Genomic DNA, 18,929 nt, shown 5'->3' with positions numbered 1-18,929 from the left:
GAAAACATCATCAACATAACTTCTGAGAAAGGCTTGACAATTTTGAAAAGAAAAAGTCATTCATTTTGCATATCATTGCACATTTGATATTTTGTAGTAGACTAGTAGTGCATTGGTCCTTTTTTATTAGGCTCTTATTTTGAATTGTAGATGTAGTACTTAACAACAAATGTGTTTTTTATATTTTGAAGTAAAATTTATGTGGCAATGTGGTATGTGCAAATTTAAGGAAAAGAATAATGTTTTTCTTAATGGGTCATACTGGGTCAAGTCATTTTACCTATTGGGTAAAGTGACCTGACCTATTAAGGATCCGTTAAGATAACAGGTGTGACACGACATGACCTTTTAAGATAATAGGTTTTACACAAAAACGACACGAAACACAGCAAACACGACCCGTTTTTCAGGCCTAGTCCTTCCTAACAGTCTACCTTACAGAAAAAAATTTCAAACCTAACATATAAAAAAAAAAAATATGGGAATTGTTATTAACACTCTCAAAATCTCATTCTACACTCCAAATTTTCTATATTAGGAAAGAAAAATACACTTGTGAGGAGTGTAGAATGAGATTTTTAGAGTGCCAATAACACTTCCTAAAAAAATTACATAAATAACTATTCAAAATTTAGAGTGACTCCAAATAGATTTATATATTTTAAATAGCTATATAACGTTTAAAAAGTGGTCACTCGTTAGATCACCAACATTCAATGATGATATCACAGCCATTAATTTAGGATGTCATTAATATTAAGTGACAGTACGAAGAGATACTGAAGCTAATTTTTACTAACACTTCATTTATAGAGTTATGATGAATCCCAAATGGACTCTTCTTTGTCTAGCTAAAAGGAACTGGTTTCGAGAACAATATTCTTCTTTTGCTGAAGATCGCTACACTGTTGTATTTTCTTAGTTTTTCAAGACACTAGTTACTTTCCAAAAATTCTACAATATCTAGTGGTACAACATCTAGTGTCTCGACACCTTGCCAACAGAATCACACAACTTATGCTTCTCCCCTGAGGCAGAAGCTTGCAAGCTTAAATCCGAAAAGGTAGTTGCTGACAATTATAGTGGTGCCCATCTTGGTCTTGGAACTACGACTAATAGTCACAGCACGACTGCAAGTAGCATAGTTGTCTCCATCCAAAAATTTGGACACATCAATGTGATTTTTGGGAATGTTTTATGTGGTCCAACAGATAAGAGAGCCTTCAAGTCTACTCTCTAGGTTGATATTTCTTCCTTTAAAAGGGAGAATAAAATTGTTGGTAATGTATGCAAATAATATAAAGGAATTCGATTCGGAACAGATCAGAGAGCCATCCTGTTTCGACGAATTGTTGCATGAACTACAAATAAGGGTGTCACTAAAGAAAGTATTCGGTTGCATCTAGCCGAGCTAGATTGCCTACATACCTTGTGCATTCTGAAACAGTTGTAGTTCTTAGTAGCATCCTAGGGCCAAGGTGATACCCTAGAGGCTAAACTAAGAGAGAAAAAGATTCCTAAGAGTTGAGAGCTTATTCTCTCCTCTTTAGAGCAAACATAATTGTTTCTCCTAGTGTGTTTTCGCCTTTCCCCAAGATCATCTTTATATAGCGGCTAGGAGGGGAAGAGAAAATGATATCAATAGCACACCCTATATTGGGTGGAATAATATTGTCTTTTATGTAATACATGATTATATAAATCATACATCTCCTACTCACCCACATAGGGTGTTGACATCATCTCAATTAGCTCATCCAATTCTCATTTGTTATGGTTTACCTCCTCATACAGAATAAGGGACGTGCTACCTTGCAAACATACTTATCTAGAAGAGCTATCATTAACCTATCACCAAACTTAACAAGAGTGCATCACTTGGAAGTTCATTGCTTTATACCCTAGACAATTCTTCATACACCAAACTTGACATTCTTTCTTCCTCATCATGATATAAAAAGCAATGTTATGGTCCACAAGTATCATGTATATAGGTGTTACGTTTGACAACAAATATAAAACAAACGTTGGCCAACTAATGAATCACATGACATAGTTTAGTCTTCAAACTATTTTCCCTAAGCTCTCATGTTAGTCTAACTCGGTTTAACTGTTTGCCTAGACTCCTATATTTATAACCAAAATAATTGATTTTTCTAATTGCCCAAATTATTCAAATTTGGTAATTCAGTGAGCTTTTATGTGCATTTTTGGTTTGGTTCTTATTTGAAATGAATCTAATCACATCGAATTGAATATTCAGTGAGCTTTTATGCACATTTATGGTTTAGTTCATTATTTTAACACACAAACAATATTTAGAATTCATTTGACATTCTTGCAGCACCGCACGGGCTAAAGCTGCAGTAACTACTAGTCCTTTTTAAATTCTAGTTAGGAGCTCAGTGTATATGAGATGCTCTTAAGAAGATGGTTGGAAATGATCTTTTTCGCGTATCACAGAAGCAAAATACAAGAAAGAAAAAAGAAAAGAGGCAAAACATGGGAAGAAATAAAATGAGTATTTCATTAAGGTTAGTAGAGAGTGTGAAGAAAATATGGAAATTGAGGTGCATCCCAAAAACCAATTCAGAAATCACACAAGCATTATTTCCCAAACACCAAAACCGAAAATGTAGCAAACAAAGCTTTAAATATAATCACACTTTTATGACGAAACACACAAGTCAATACAAGCATACATGATTAGAGTGGTGCTCATCATGTTCTTGGAATATGACAAATAGTTGTCTCCAGTCCGTGACAACTCCATATATTCAAAATGGTTAGATTCTGAAAGGATATCAAAGTTGAAGCTAGATTCTCTAATCTGCCACATTTGTGCACGCATAGAACTTCCAAGTTTGTAAAAACAGGGTCCCCTGGTTGGAAGTTTTCCTTTTCTAGATGTCTCAACTCTGGCATATCGATGAGCCACAAAAGCTTTACATATGGGAGGGTCTCAACTTCATGTATTTCCCCTCTACTACTTCCTTGGTGGTCGTGGACAATTAATTCTTTCCAAGGAGCAGAGAGCACACGAAGATCTTCAATGTTAGTAAATTTTCAATGTTCTCTACAGCTGCCTGTGCCTAAACCTCCAACAAAATGGGAAACTTTTGCCAAAACGAAAGGTAAATCATTACTGTAGGAGTCGAACAGTACCTTTCTTCTGTTTCTTTTTTCTTTCTTCTTCCCCCCTTTAAGGCTCTGTTTTGGTTTCTCATATGTGGCCATTTGGTCGTTGAGAAATGTAGTTGGATTTAAGATTTTGAGACATTAGAAAATCCTTTAGGAAAATGACATGATTTGGGATTGGACTTGTCAAGTTGTGATAAGATAAGCCATAGGTATCCACACTCACCATTTATAGAATTGTTGTAGGGATTTCCCCTGAGAGATGGTTGCGTGAGACATTGAGAATGTCACGCCCCGATCCCGACATACGTCCAGGACTAACACTTGATGTCGCCAAATACCTATATCTAAAATATACCCCGCCTCCAAAATATGGCAAATCACAACTCGAGAATTGAATCGTATCGTAATTTTTCATACACTTTATGGCTGCATCTAACCTCCTCGTTAGACTACTTACGTACTTTAAATAGGGATTCAAAGTTCGGAAAATTTTGAATCAAAGACTGGTAAGTGAGGGATTCATGAATTGAATAATCAAATGGACAAAGAAAGCACCTTGACGAGGAGGAGGATTAGCTTTTCTACTTTTTCCTCCTTCTTTCCTTTCTTGTCGATCCTTCTCCCATCCCCTCTCTCATTTTTTACTCTTTCTTTTCTTTCCTTCCATCCCAGCCTCACACATGGCTTCTTAGATCTTTGCTCCAGAAATCTAGAGCGTTCCAAATTGAAGAAAATTACCAAAATATCTTTAACTTTAAATGTTAATAATTCTTTCGTTATAGCTTTGTTTCACGAACGGTTTGCACCTATGCGTTCGTGAGATCGAGTTCTATTCAAAAATATAAATTGTGACCTCGAAAGGCATATGGATTTTAAATAACCAATTTCCAAACTTCACTCTTAGTAACTAGTTTAATTAAAATCTAAATTAAAATAAATTAATATAATTTTACAAAAATAACATGACATGGAATATGCCTTAGTGCCTTCCCAAATTGCACAAGTTTCTGGGATAGCTTTCCATTGAGGCTGTAGCTTGCAGGCTTATATCAAACAAGATGAGATCGGCCAGGGAATCAAGGCTGGGCACAGACCATTGAGGGGAGAACAGGGAAACATGTTTCTAGGATCTCCAATGCGTACTTCCATCGACTCCAAGTAGCATAGTTTTTCTCCATCTAAAAACTTGAACACACCAATGTGATTTCCGTGGAATGTGTAGTGTGGTCCAACAGATCAGAGTGCCTTCCAGTCGACTCTCGAGGTTGATATTTCTTCCTTTAAAAGGAAAAACAAAAGGAAGAGGAAAATAATACACAAACAAACAATCGCACACAATTGGAAAACCTTAACACGCCGAACAAAAAAGGAGGATTCCTCTTTGGCAAAAAGTCTTGCAATTGTAACATCTACATTTGAATCCGCAATCATCAACTGATCCTGTATAAATATACATTTAGTTAACGATTACAAATAAACACACAAACCGTTCAATATGAAGTCTGACTGAACAACTGTGAATAAGATGAATAAATCAGGCTTTTTAATTTGACAGATCAAGCTTCAGAAAGTGAAATTAATGGATGCTTAATTACTGAATGAAGTACTTACAGTTTGATCACGATCATTCTCCCTTGAATCACTTAGCATTAGTACATCATCAGTTTCCTCTACTATTTCTAGTCTTTCTGGACGTGGATCTCTTAAGTAATCCATCAGGAGAAATCTTTAACATGATCAGCTGGCACTTCTTGACAATCAAATCCTTGGGCAGTAAGGATGGGACTTTGAAAATGCAATTTCCCGTGCAAAATCCTTGCAGTCTTGGTAGATCAGAAAGATTTAAACGTTGCAAGCAACTGAAAGTAATCTCATTTTCTGGATCATCTATGTTGCTCGCTACTATTTCTACCATTCTTTCACAGGCCATAACGTCCAACTCCTTGAGTTGCTGCAAATTCTTAGCCACAGAATGATGAAGTAAGTATTGCAGTCCGTGACAATCCCCTATGATGAAAACGGTTAGATTCCGAAAGGATATTAAAGTTGAAGCTAGATTCTCTAATCTGCCGCATTTGTGAACGCTTAGAGCTTCCAAGTTTGGAAAAACAGGGCCCCCTGGTTGGGAGTTTTCCATTCCTAGATGTATCAGCTCCGGGATATCGATGAGCCACAAAACCTTTACACGTGGGAGGGTCTCAACTTCATGTCTTTCCTCTCTACTACTTCCTCGGTGGTCGTGGACAAATAATTCTTTCCAAGGAGCAGAGAGCACACGGAGCATTTCAATATTCTGTAAATTCTCAAGGAAAACATCTGACTTGGGATGTGAAGTAGCAAAATAAATTGATTTTACTTTGCTCAACAACTCTGCCGGGAGTGGACCATACGGTTCATACCAAATCTCTGTATTCTTATCCAACATTAAGTATTCCAAGTTGAGGAATGACTTACCCTGAAATATAATCAACGATAAGAACATGCTTTAAAATTTTTTGAAAAACTGGACAACACATAATAAATGTATTTACTTGATATTGTATGTTTAACTAGTATGCAAAATTCACATAATAAATGGATTTACTTGATATTGTATGTTTAACTAGTATGCAAAATTCACATCAAATTTCGAATATCAAAAGAGCTATGTAAAATATGGTTACCTTCTCAATTAAAAAGAAGGGTTGTTTCGTTGGTCTTGGCCGGTCCAACTCAAACTTGTCTTGATATGTTGAAAATTCAACAGCAAAAATCTCCACACCACCACATTTCGTGAACCTTAATATGTTGAGTGATGGCCAACTAGAAACATGTAGTCCTGGATAGAAACTTCGAAGTTGGGGCAGATTATCAAATTCCGTAGATGTTACTTTAGGGAACCTGAACTCCTCGTATGTCATTTGTGGTCCTTCTTCCTTCACAACAATTTCCTCCATTAAACCACAATTCTGAACCTTCAACTTGCTTAGCTGCTTAAGATCTTTGGCCACTGAGGCAGGAAAGACATTTTCTAAAATATCACATGAGTCTATCTCAACTGAGCTTAGATTTGAGCACTTAGAACCGTTCAACTGGGTGGTAGATTTGTCATATACCATTTGTAATGCTTGACATTTAGATATCTTTAGATGTTTGAGTTGTTCGAAACATTTAGCCATGGAACTTGAAAACAAGAATCTTAAACTATCACATCCATGCACAGTCAAGGTTGTTAAGTTGGGCATGGAAACCTGCATAGAATAGAACAAAATTCATGTTTATTTTAGAAAATTACTGTTTACATTGTTGTAGCGGTATATGTTCCAAATGTGTAGATATAAAGTAAAGGTCATATGTTAAATAAGCTACTGGGCTACAAGATAGCTGTAAGTCTTTCTATTTTCATTATTATTTTCATTATTATTATTATTTTTTGTCAAAAGATAGATAAAATTTCGAATATCAAAAGAGTTGTGTACAAGTACAGTTACCTTCTCAATTAAAAAGAAAGGTTGTTCCATTGCTCTTGGGTGACCCAACTCAAACTTGTCTTGATATGTTGAAAATTCAGCAGCAAAAATCTCCACACGACCACATTTCGTGAACTTTAATATGTTGAGTGATGGCCAATTAGAAACATGTAGTCCTAGATAGAAACTCCGAAGTTGGGGCAAATTATCAAATTCCATAGATGTTACTTTAGGGAACCCGAACTCCTCGTATGTCGTTTGTGGTCCTTCTTCCTTCACAACAATTTCCTCCATTAAACCACAATTCTGAACCTTCAACTTGCTTAACTGCTTAAGATCTTTGGCCACTGAGGCAGGAAAGACATTTTCCAAACTATCACATGAGTCTATCTCAACTGAGTTTAGATTTGAGCACTTAAAACCATTCAACTGGGTGGTAGATGATTTGTCATATACCATTTGTAGTGCTTGACATTTAGATATCTTGAGATGTTTGAGTTGTCCGAGACATTTAGCCATGGAACTCGAAAACAAGAATCTTAAACTATCACATCCATGCACAGTCAAGGTTGTTAAGTTGGGCATGGAAACCTGCATAGAATAGAAACAAATTCATTTTTATTTTAGAAAATTATTGTTTACATTGTTGTAGGGGTATATGTTCCAAATGTGTAGATATAAAGTAAAGGTCATATATTAAATAAGCTACTGGGCTACAAGAGAGCTGTAAGTCTTTCGATTTTCATTATTTTTATTTTTTTGTCAAAAGATAGATAAAATTTCGAATATCAAAAGAGTTGTGTACAAGTATGGTTACCTTCTCAATTAAAAAGAAAGGTTGTTCCGTTGCTCTTGGGTGGCCCAACTGAAACTTGTCTTGATATGTTGAAAATTCAGCAACAAAAATCTCCACACGACCACATTTCGTGAACTTTAATATGTCGAGTGATGGCCAATTAGAAATATGTAGTCCTGGATAGAAACTTTGAAGTTGGGGCAGATTACCAAATTCCATAAATGTTACTTTAGGGAACCCGAACTCCTCGTATGCTGTTTCTGGTCCTTCTTTCTTCGCGACAATTTCCTCCAGTAAATCACAATTACTAACCTTCAACTTGCTTAGTTGCTTAAGATCTTTGGCCATTGAGGCGGGAAAAACATTTTTCAAACTATCACATGAGTCTATGTCAACTAAGTTTAGATTTGGGCACTCAAAACCATTCACCTGAGTGGTAGATGATGTGTCATATACCATTTGTAGTGCTTGACATTCGGATATCGTGAGATGTTTGAGTTGCCCGAGACATTTAGCCATGGAGCTCGAAAACATGAATCTTAAACTATCACATTGATGCACCGTCAAGGTTGTTAAATTGGATATCAAAATCTGCATAGCACATAACAAAATTCATGTTTATTTTAGAAAATTATAATCTACATTGTTGTTAACCATATATGTTCCAAATGTATAGATATAAAGTAAAGGTCATATATTAAAAAAGTAAGCTACTAGGCCACTAAACAGCTGTACATCTTTCTACTTTCATAAACTAGCAAGGAACGAATTGGAGTAAAAAAAACTACAGGTGGTTTGGTATGGGATACCGAACCGAAACTAGCATCCCAAATTTCAAATTGAAATTTTTTGAGACGGGAATTTGAAGATCAATTCCAAACCAAATTTTCACGTATCCCGAAAATATCTCAGGATTTCGGGACAAATCGGGAATCCCAAATTAAAATATGAAATTATGAATTGTTCTTCAAATATATAATTCAAGAACACATTCATGAACTAGGAATGTCATTTCATTCACACTACCATTTAATCGAACACTAGCATGCCTGATTGTTTTTATCAGAGTCAAAATTCAAATTAATTAAACTCTTTTGGCAATTTGTTGAGAGACAAAAGAATTAAGTCTTCTGAAATCATTTGCCATGAGAGGAGCAATAGTAAAATCCAAATGAATATCAAACAGAACATGAAAAACATGCAAGGTATAAGGCATTCCAGGTTGCAGAGCATGAATTAGAAACTACTAGCATCAGTTATAAAAGAATAATATATATAATATATATGTATAAATATATATATATATAATAATTAATCACATATATTTTCAGTTCGGTATGAGATTTTCGAAATATTGAGAAGCCAATCTCGAATTCCGTACCAAAATTTCAGGAATTTCGATTTGGGAAATTTTTGGTTTGGAATTAGGATTTTTTCGGTTCGATTCTAGATTTTCAGGGCCGCTCATCCTCCTCTCTCTCTCTCTCACTCTCTCACTTCCCCAAACACAACAGCAGCAATATCAATTGCATCTCCTTCACACTTTAAATCCATAAATCAAACCCAAAAACCTCGCCCTTCAATTTAATTGCTGCTGCAAAGAATAGGGGACCACCAAATTTGGAAAGATTGAAGAATAAATCCCTTTTGGGCTGTCAGATTTGTGAATAATGAGTGTCTCCCCCGAAATTTCTTTTACGTGCAAAATTCGTTGAATTTACACCCTTGTCGATCGAGAGGGATCTCGACGTCACCACGACGATCTCCTATTGCAAATCCTTGGGGTCCTTTCCGAGACGCAGATTCCGAGAATCTACATCACCGTTCCCGCGAGCGCCTTCGGCCATGTATCTGTTCCTCATAACCTTGGAGATCTCAATGACGTCATTAAGGGAGATGCTGCTGCTGTGCTTGAAGAGGTGGTGGTCCGTGAGGGAGGGGGCGGTGATTGGTGGCGTTGGGGAGGAAGGAGAATGGGAGAGGGGAAAGGAATTTTGGCCGGATCCCTTCCTCCTAATTCACCAAATCATGAAATCCTTACCATTGAAATTTGATCCAACAGTTACAAACAGAAATTGTTTTTAAAAGTTAAAATAACTTCAATCGTTGTATCAAATTTCAACGATACAAATTCTCTAATTCGCTTGGCTGCGCTCTGATTTTTTGTTTTTTTATTTTTTTTGGCCGAGGGAATGGACATGAAATGACATACAATATGAGAAAATAAATCTCAATATCAATAATTGAATATTGTGGGTTATCAGAACCTGATTTAATATACCATTTAAATGGCTTTGTCGGAGGAAAACATATGAAAATTAAAACACGAAAGAAACCTAATTTAATATACCATTTAAATGGTTTTGTGTGAGGAAAACATATGAAAATTATACCACTTTAATATTCTTCTAATTTAAAACATGAAAGAATTATATGATCGAAATTCGAAGAAGAAAAGTATAGTGAGAAAGAATCATGCAACCATTTTGCTATAAAAATGATAGAGAAAGTACCTTCCCATTACTGAACAGTTTCGGTGGTCCACCAACTTCATCCTCCAACACGATTTTGTCGGCATTTGTATCATTCGTTAATTGCTTGCCATTGGAAGAGAAACCAATAAGCTTTGGTAAATTCCGTAGTGTCAAAGATTTTAACTTTTGAAAATGGTCACTTATGAGTTGCCCATAACATACGCTTTCCAAACTCACAAGGTTTTCAAGAGATAGAAATTACAAGCAAGAGAAGGCATTATGAGAATAACTCCAACTAACGAAGTTAATGACATATGTGACTTCGTCGTTGTTTTGGACGTGGAGATGCTTCAGTTGATTAACAGCTTCACTGTCAAATAGATAGGAAATAATATTCATAATCTCTACCCCATCCAAGTACAATTGCTCACATCTCTTTACCAGCAACTTTATACCCCGATCGAATTGATTACTCCTGGTGAGCTTGAGTTTTAGCATGTTAGAGGAGGTTTCATCGAAGACAGGATATTCCCAACAACCACCAACAAGTATGGTGTATCTTTCTAACTTATCGGACAACAAGTTGGTTGGAAGAAGGTTAGCATCTGGAATGTGTATGTCCAATGCAGATAGATGAGATAAGTGCTTCAGCTCTGAAACGCTAGCATTAATTTTTCTGCCATCGACCAAACCTTCACCTTCCCACAGCTTGAAACTTCTTATTCCCATCCTCAAGTCTTCTAGTCTTGTCAAGCTTGATATAACATTAGGTGAGATCATAACAAGTTCAGAGCAATCGGACAAATCCAATAATTGTAGACGAGTCAATTGTCCTATTTGTTCAGGCAACTCTTTAATCCTGGACTCTATCACGCTAAGGATTCTCAAGTTTGTTAGCTGTCCAACAAGAGTTATATCTACCAAGTCGCAGTCATATAAACCCAATGTGTGGAGATGCTTTAGGGATTCAAGAGATGGAGGTAGCGACTGAATACGGAATCTGGTTACATCCAACACTTTGAGTTCTTTCATCTCTTCAAAAAATTTGCTTGGGATTTCCTGGGAGTCGCCAATATTATCATTCTCCAAGACCAACAATTTTAATTCTGGGCATACCCAAGGTACTTCAGGAAATCTGGGGATTTTGCAAAACCTCAAGGAGATGGCGGTGTACTTGTTACATAAATCCTCAGTGGGCCATTCTTTGACCTCATCTCCATATACTTTTAAAAACGCCTTTTGATCATCAGATGCAATCCAGATAGCAGCATCTCGAACAAGCTCGTGCATCCTAACAGTCCCATCTTCATAACTGTCCAACAATAGGCAAGAATTTTTTAGTTTTTTAATCATTAAATTCAATGAAACCCGTGACTGTTCCACTGTCTCAACATTTTTTATCAAGCCCAAACCCATACTATACTTCAACAAGTCACTGCAAAGACTTATAGACATCGAACCCCCAGCAAGAATTCCGCAAATCAAGAACAATTGTTGAAGCTCTTGATCCTCCAATTGTTTGTAACTCCACTCTAGAGCCAAGAATGCTTTTTCATTCAATTCCTTCTTGTCAAATGTTTTGAAACTTCTCAATGCATCTTTCCATTCCTCCAGACTACTATCCCTTAAAGCACTTGCAACTGCAACAACCAAAACCGACAAACCTCCACATTTCTTTGCTAGTTGGGTTGCTTCTTTCAGTATACGGTTGTTTTTCACAACATTACCTGCCATCTTCTCAAACAAACTCCAACTTTCTTTTTCTGTTAAAAACCCAAGTCGAAATTCTTTTTGTGTACGCATATCAGAGAATAAAACTTTTCTTTCTCTAGATGTCAACAATAACTTCAAGTTCGATACACCGACAAGTCCCATAACCTCAAAGTTAGTTCTTTTCAATACATCATCTAAAATGACAAGAGTCTTCCCATCTTTTATCCTGGCCCGTAGGAGATTTGCCCTTGTTCCCATATCCTCGGATTCATCAACGTCCATCCTCAACTTTTTGGTAATTTCCTTTTGAATTGTTTCATCGTCTTTCTTTTCTTTTACATTTAGAATTATAACCACATCATCAAATAAATTCTCTTCCACAACTTTTCTGTAAACCTCTTTGGCAAGTGTTGTCTTCCCAACGCCCCCTAATCCGTACACACCAATCCTGTTGATATCAGGTTTTTCCAGTTTCGTAATGATATCCTTCACCATTGAAGTCTTTGATTCAAAGGCCATGTACTCGTCAGAGGCTATGGCAGATATGTCTTCCACGGCAGCATTGTAACAAATACTGGCAAACTCTTTTTTATTTTCATGTTCTTCAATCTTTCTCACCAATTTAGTTGATTTTCTGCTGAGCTGATGATAGGATATCAGGTTAGGACATATATAGAGACACCTTATCTCTGTACGGCCTTCATCATCCAATAATGCTTCTGCCTCTCGAGAGATCTGATCCGCTTCTGTCTGCCAGTTCCAGACATCAGCTTCCACTTTTTGATTAACTTTTCTTTCGACTTCTTCAACCGCATGGTTCATCGTTTGTTTGGTAGCATCAAAATTCTTCAATCTACTCCTTAGATCTTTAAGGTTGCTTTTGTAGAAAATGACATAACTCACTTGCCGTCCAAGTGGTCTAACTGTGAAGTCAATTATTGTAGGAATAATGGCAGTGATTATCTCCATCGCCATGGCACCTTCAGCTTACCAATTCGTCTGCTTCTTCTATCTGTTAAATATATACGAATCCTTTTTCTTTTTCTTTTTTTTCAAAGCAGATGAAATTAAAAAAAAAAAAAAATTCAACAATAGGTCATACCTTAACTCATGATCAAGACTACGCATGAAGAAAAACAACGTAGTATGCAAATCTTTTTGTTTTCTTTTGCTTTTAGAGAAATCTGCATAGTAAACGCAAAAAGAAGGTTATACCACACTTGCAAAGTAGAAGTCGAGACTATGAACAAGTTTTCATATACAATTATTATACTAATAAAACTTGCTTGGTACAGAACTTAAGCAACTGTTTTCAAATCATAAAAACTTTGAAATCATGTATAATCTGCTATGACTGTCAATGAGACATTTTAACAAACATCATATCTGCAAACTTTAAGCTGGTGCAAACGATTTGCTCGTTGAACATTGTACCACAGAGTTACTGAGCTGGATGGTACGATGGAGTTGACCCCCGATTCTCGCATGCTGACCGAGTTAACTCTGCCAAGGCTCGATGAGTTCCAAAGGCTTATGACGAGCTCTAGTTTACGAAAGAAATCTGAGGCCATCAACTGCAAAATCCTGGCAGCCATGAGCTCGAGCATGGTAAGCCTCTTGTGTTTTCCACGTCTCCTTATGTTCCTGAAGAACAGTCCAAGTCCAATGAGGACACGCCTCCTGTTGCTGAAATGTAGAACGATTGGCTCGAAGGTGAGCTATAGAATGCCCCGAATCCCTATCCTCCTCGCCGCCTGTCGGCCTCTCGTTCCACTGAGAGTTGGGCGTTGTCATCGTCGTCGTTAACCGGGATCGACAAAACGTAGGCGCCTTGTCGGTGCCGCAGTAGAGGTCTGTCGAAGGTGACGGAGGTGAGGGACCAATTGCAGCCCATAAAAACATTTCCCAGCTGCAAATTTGAACTTTTTCTAGATTCTGTGTAAGAATTTCAAAAATCCAATCGTTTAATTTGGTTTTACTGGGTTTTATGCTTTGTTTTTAGTATCGTTTTTCGCATTCTCTTCTCTACAGAGCATGAAAGTTCAAAGATTTTATAATTTTTGGGATGTTTTCAATGAAAGCTCATATCTAGATCTGAGAAAATATCCCACCTTTTTCTTTTACATTTCTGCAGATTTCTCCGTCTTTTATTTTTTATTTTTTATTTTTTATTTTTTGACTCTTGAGAGTCTCAAGAGGCTAAAAGCTCTGTAAACTCCATTTTAGATTGTTATGAACCCAAAATGTAATTGAGGTTTATGCTTTAATTGAATTGTTAAGAATTGTTAAATATGCCAGCTAGCGTAATAAGAAGTAGAGTCTGTATAAAAGGAGCCCAACTCCCTCAAATGGGTAATCAGAATTTACAAACAGAAATACAAAACCAAAAAACAACCCAAGAGCTTTGCTCTCTCTCTCTCTCTCTCTCCCTTCCCTCTCCCTCTCTATCCTTTGTGACTTGTAGGTTGATTAAGGGGTTAGAGATTTGGATCTTATCATTGGTATCATCCTTCTCGAATCCTGGTTTCCCTCCTGTGTACGCCCACCCAACGCGTCTTCCTGTCATGGATGCACGCCTCTCTACTGCAATCGACTCATTTGAAGCTTCAATACATGTTGCGATTCGTGATGCAATCCGCGAAGCTATGGATTCTACACTCACCGACATTCACAAGGCTGTGAATCATATACTCGTAGAAATCCACAGTGACCTTGTTCAGTTACGCCGTGACTCGGCTCTCGACGTCGAGGAAGATTCTGATCCAGCCTCGATGTGTTCCTAGGAAGCTGAATTGATCGAGGTCGGTCACCAAAAACCTCACAACGGAGACGGCAACCCACTATGAATTCCGTAGACAATCCACGACCATTCCATTCTGCCATTGCTCTCATCTTCATCGATGTTGCGCACACTGGCAACTTCGGCCGTCAAGCCACAGTCGAACAATTCTGTTGCAACCTTAGTTTCTCTGTCGGAATCGAAGAGAGTGATTCATGCTTCAACAATGACCTCTGCTCCGCAGCTACTCCGTAAGCACTTCTTCTTTGATACTACGAAAACTGAAGCTAAGGTAGTTCTCTATTTGCATTTCATTATAACAACTTCGGAAGCTATATTTCCTTCTTTTTTGACTGATAACTATAGTGCATTTCGGAATGATAAATATGGTTGGATAAATTGGTATCTTGTGGGTAAATTTGTGAAGAAGAATTTGTTTGCATTGCATTTGTTTGATGAATTGCCTAAGAGATGGAGAGAAAACAATATGGCAATAACTGAGTTGATGAAGGAAAGGTTTTCCAATAAATACTTCCCATCTGATCTTTCCAACAACCATTCAATCCTACAAACCATTTTGTTATTGCGAAAATTATGTTGAACTCAAACCATTTGGTTATGGTTATAATTTATGAATTCACATGTAATTTATGAAAATTTTGGACGTGGAGATCCTACAAACCATTTGGTTATGGTTATAATTTATGGTTGTAAGTGCGAAAAAATTTTGTTATTGCGAAAATTTTGGACGTGGAGATCCTACAAACCATTTGGTTATGGTTATAATTTATGAATTCACATGTAATTACCAAGATAAAATCAGTTTTTGTAACATGCTTGAAGGAAGAAACTCAAACTAATGCTACATCCTTGAGAGACTTGAGCCTATAACGTTCTTTGGAGAGTATAATCTGTGATTTCTTGTTTTCTAAAGTCGTTGCATGATCTCATCATTCTTTGCTTGGTTGCTATTTAGAATGCATTTCATTATAGTTCCAAATACTAAAACTCATGCCCATTTCATTCAAAGCAGGGTATTGATTGCATAACATACAATAAGATGAAGTTGTTAGTCAAGCCAGAGCCAAAAAGCCTATCCCTTTTCATATGTATTGTAGGATTAACCCTCTTGAGCCTTTTCAAAGCCTATTTTTGTTGTTAGCCACATTATCCTCACCTAGCCTAGAATAGGACTTTCCATACCTTGGTTCTTAAAGGATAGTGAAGCACGACTTAGAGTGAACTCCTTTGGTCAATATATGGCGGAAAACAAGTGTGGGGGAAGATGATAGGGCACGAAGAAAAAAAAAAGAAAAAAGAAAAAAAAAAAAGAAGAGAAATTCGTGGAAAAATCAAAAGAAAATAGAAAAGTGTTCAAAAGAAAGAAAAGGAGTTGAAAAATAAGTGAGAATGAACTCACAAGTGTTGGTTGTTGAAGGAAGGGTCCAAAAGAGTGAATTTGACCCTAAATGTTGCATGAATCTTCCCTTGTGTTTAAAAGTTGGTTTTTGCCATTAGAAGTGAGTTTAAGTGTCAAATTCATTACTTTGCTTACTATTGCTTTAAGAACGTTTGTCTATCCTTACCTTTCTTTGTTAGCCAATACCTTAGCCTCGTTACAACCCTCAACTTCTATCTTGATGTTATGTGTTCAATATGTGGAGTTTGAATTTGGTATGAGCATATGGAATCACTGGTTCTCGTTCTAAGTAGTAGCATTCCATTCATGAGATCATATTCATGTCATTATCGTAAATCCAGAAAATGCTTTCTTTGATATAGATATGTGAGTGTTAGTCTTCATATTTACATCAATCTTCTCACATATACCTAGTGTAGGGTGTGAAGTTAGAAAATCTGTGTGAAAAAAGAGTGCATTCTAGTGAGGAATTGAGGGAATTCTCTAAGGCATGTTACTACATTCAAAACATTGTTTTAATTGATTATATGTGAACTAATAAATAGTAACTATGGTTAAGTGTTTGTTGAAGTGTAAAGAAAGCTAAAAACCGTGGGAATGATGTTCACTAATGTGTCAAGTTCGTTGGAAATCCCTGAGGGACATGTTGGAAGGTCTAGAATGTGTTTTGTTTGTTTTGGTTTATTTCGTTTTGCTTGAGGACTAGCAAAAGCTAAGTGTGGGGAAATTTGATAGGAGCATATTTAGGCGACTTACTTAGCTTGTTTTCGTGCATTTATGTTGTTAATTCATAGTTGTTTTAGTATTTTAAGACATTTTCGTATGTTTTTAGGTTCTAATGGCAAAGGGAGCAAGAAAGTGCATTTTGAGGCTATTTGGAGCATTTTTGGGCATGGATTGGATAGCTCAACCATGGAGCAAAGAGGATGGACGAAATTGAAGACAAGAAGAGCTAGGAAAGGCTACAAATCTGGTGGAAGAAGTTCTATTCCAATGAAGATAAGGAAGAAGCAAGAAACAAGGAACCTTATCCAACCTTATCCAAACCTTATCTTATCCTATCCTAGAAACCTTATCCTATCCTAACTCTAACATTATCCTATTCTATCCTATCCAAATCAGATTGGGACTTAAACCTAGCTAATTAGGGGGAATCAATTACACATCTAAACACCTATTTCAGTTTCTAGAAGACTTATCCATACCAATGCCGCAAAACACCATTCCTTGTAGGTTTAGGAATCACAATCCTTTTCCTACTCTTATATCACATGTCCTAGGCCCTTTAGGATTAGGAATCTGCCTTAAACACAGTTTCTAGAACACCTAATCCTATCACTACATGTGTGCCGCACCTAGCCTTCTAGAACTCCCTAATTCCTAGTCGAAATTCCTATTCCCAATCCCACTTGATTTCTGCCTTGAATTGACCCTTTTTCAATAGGATTAGGCAATCCTTTTCCTTCACTAAGTGTGCCAAACTAGTCTATATAAACAGCCCTTGCCGCACCATTTAGACCACCACCCCTTCACACAACATTCATACATTCATTCATCCACCCTTTGCCGTGACCTTGCAACCACCCATCCATCATTCCCCTACTTCCACACCTCCATCCCAACCTCCATACACCACCATCAACCCTTGCCGCACCACCATACATACCTAAATCCATCCAAAACCCAGAAAATCATCCACAAACTTGAACAATATTTTGACGGCACAGTTAAAATCAATTTTGATCGTCCAACAAGAAAATCTTGTGAATCAGTTTTGTCACACAAATCTTTTACTCCTAGCATACAGTCTTTTTCTGGATCCACGTCAACCGATAGACTGGGTCGAGATCAAGATTTGATCAAATCTTTAGTAAACAAAAAACTAAAAGAGCAGGAAGCTGCACAACAAGATTTAGTCAATGATTTGCTTAAATTAAAGTCTGTCGACACTTCTTCACAAGTTGCACATCCTGTTTATCATCCTTCAAACCAAGAAGAACCCACTTCTCCAACTCCTTCTGATTTTGAAACAACATCGGTGAATCACCAATTACTTGTTTTGAACAAACCACATAAAATAAGATGGAGGAAGCTTAAAGCTGACATCGCTTCTCAGGAAAATATTCCCAGAAGAAATATTTTTAGAAAAAAGTATTGTGATGAAGAAAAGCTAGCTATATATGCCGAATGGAAAGCTTTTGTAGAACAATACCAATTTGAAATATCTTTCTTTGATTTCATTGAAAAACATTATGAAACCAAAAATAAAGTTACGGTTGTTACCAAAGAAAATTGGGTTAAGGAAGACAAAACTTTGATTTCTTCCAGTCATCCTCCCAAAGAAACTATTTTGATTTCCACTGGTAATACCAACATCCCCGCAACCCCTTTTAAAATTCCAAAAGAAGATTCTGGTTTTAAACCTGTCATTGAACAGAATAATTTTACAAACCAAAGTCTTCATACTATTGGAAAACAGTTAGACAAAATTGAAACCAAAATCGACAAATTGTCTCAACCAAAATCTTCTCAAAAAGAAAAACCTTTAGTAAATTTTACTGATACTGCTTCAAGTTCCACTGCTTTAAAATCCATGACTACTTTACAAAAAATTGATCATATGCTCACTGAGCTCAAAAAAGAGAAAGTTGTTAATGTTTTGCAAAACAATGATGTTTCTGTCGAAGAAGAAAATACTTCTGATTCTTCTCAGGACACGGAAACTAGTTCTGCTATCCAAAAAATTGAAAATATTTTTCAAAACATTGCTCTTCAACCAACTTTTGATTTAAAATGTATTCGTACTCATCCGGTCAACCCTACTTCTCTCACAAAAAACTGGTATCCCAGGCCAACTCCTCCTGACCTTCAATTTGAAGAACGAAATATTCAAAATCAATTTTCAGTTTCAGCCGACAAACTTTATGAGTGGAACATAGATGGCTTATCCGAACAAGAACTTTTGAACAAACTTCAACACATGTCCATGGTTGCTAATAGCTACATTTCAAATCACAATTTTACACAAACACAAATCGTTGATCTTCTCGTCACTGGTTTCACTGGAATGCTTCATTCTTGGTGGGAGAAGCACTTAACTTCTCAGTCCAGAGATGAAATACGCTTTGCGGTCAAAAAAGATGAGGAAGGATTTCCC

At 36.7% G+C, this 18,929-nt stretch overlaps 2 protein-coding genes across 2 annotated transcripts in view; both read right to left on the bottom strand.

Moving 5' to 3' along the window:
- The window catches only part of LOC103959480 (probable disease resistance protein At4g27220), a 98,974-nt gene that overhangs the window by 62,158 nt on the left and 17,887 nt on the right, over nt 1–18,929 (bottom strand). The gene's annotated exons all lie outside the window — the stretch shown is intronic.
- Nucleotides 4,378–12,581, bottom strand: LOC125469271 (disease resistance protein At4g27190-like). The gene is given in 5 exon segments (XM_048566392.1): nt 4,378–4,581; nt 4,753–4,843; nt 4,845–5,596; nt 6,612–7,181; nt 9,900–12,581. Coding segments are annotated over 5 exon segments (4,266 nt in total). The 5' UTR covers nt 12,549–12,581.

Source organism: the organism of the source record quoted next, unplaced genomic scaffold, assembly GCF_019419815.1.
Source record: "Pyrus x bretschneideri cultivar Hongxiangsu unplaced genomic scaffold, Pyrus_bretschneideri_v1 Contig41, whole genome shotgun sequence".
Lineage (NCBI taxonomy): Eukaryota > Viridiplantae > Streptophyta > Magnoliopsida > Rosales > Rosaceae > Pyrus > Pyrus x bretschneideri.
This window is presented reverse-complemented; position numbering and strand designations above follow the sequence as displayed.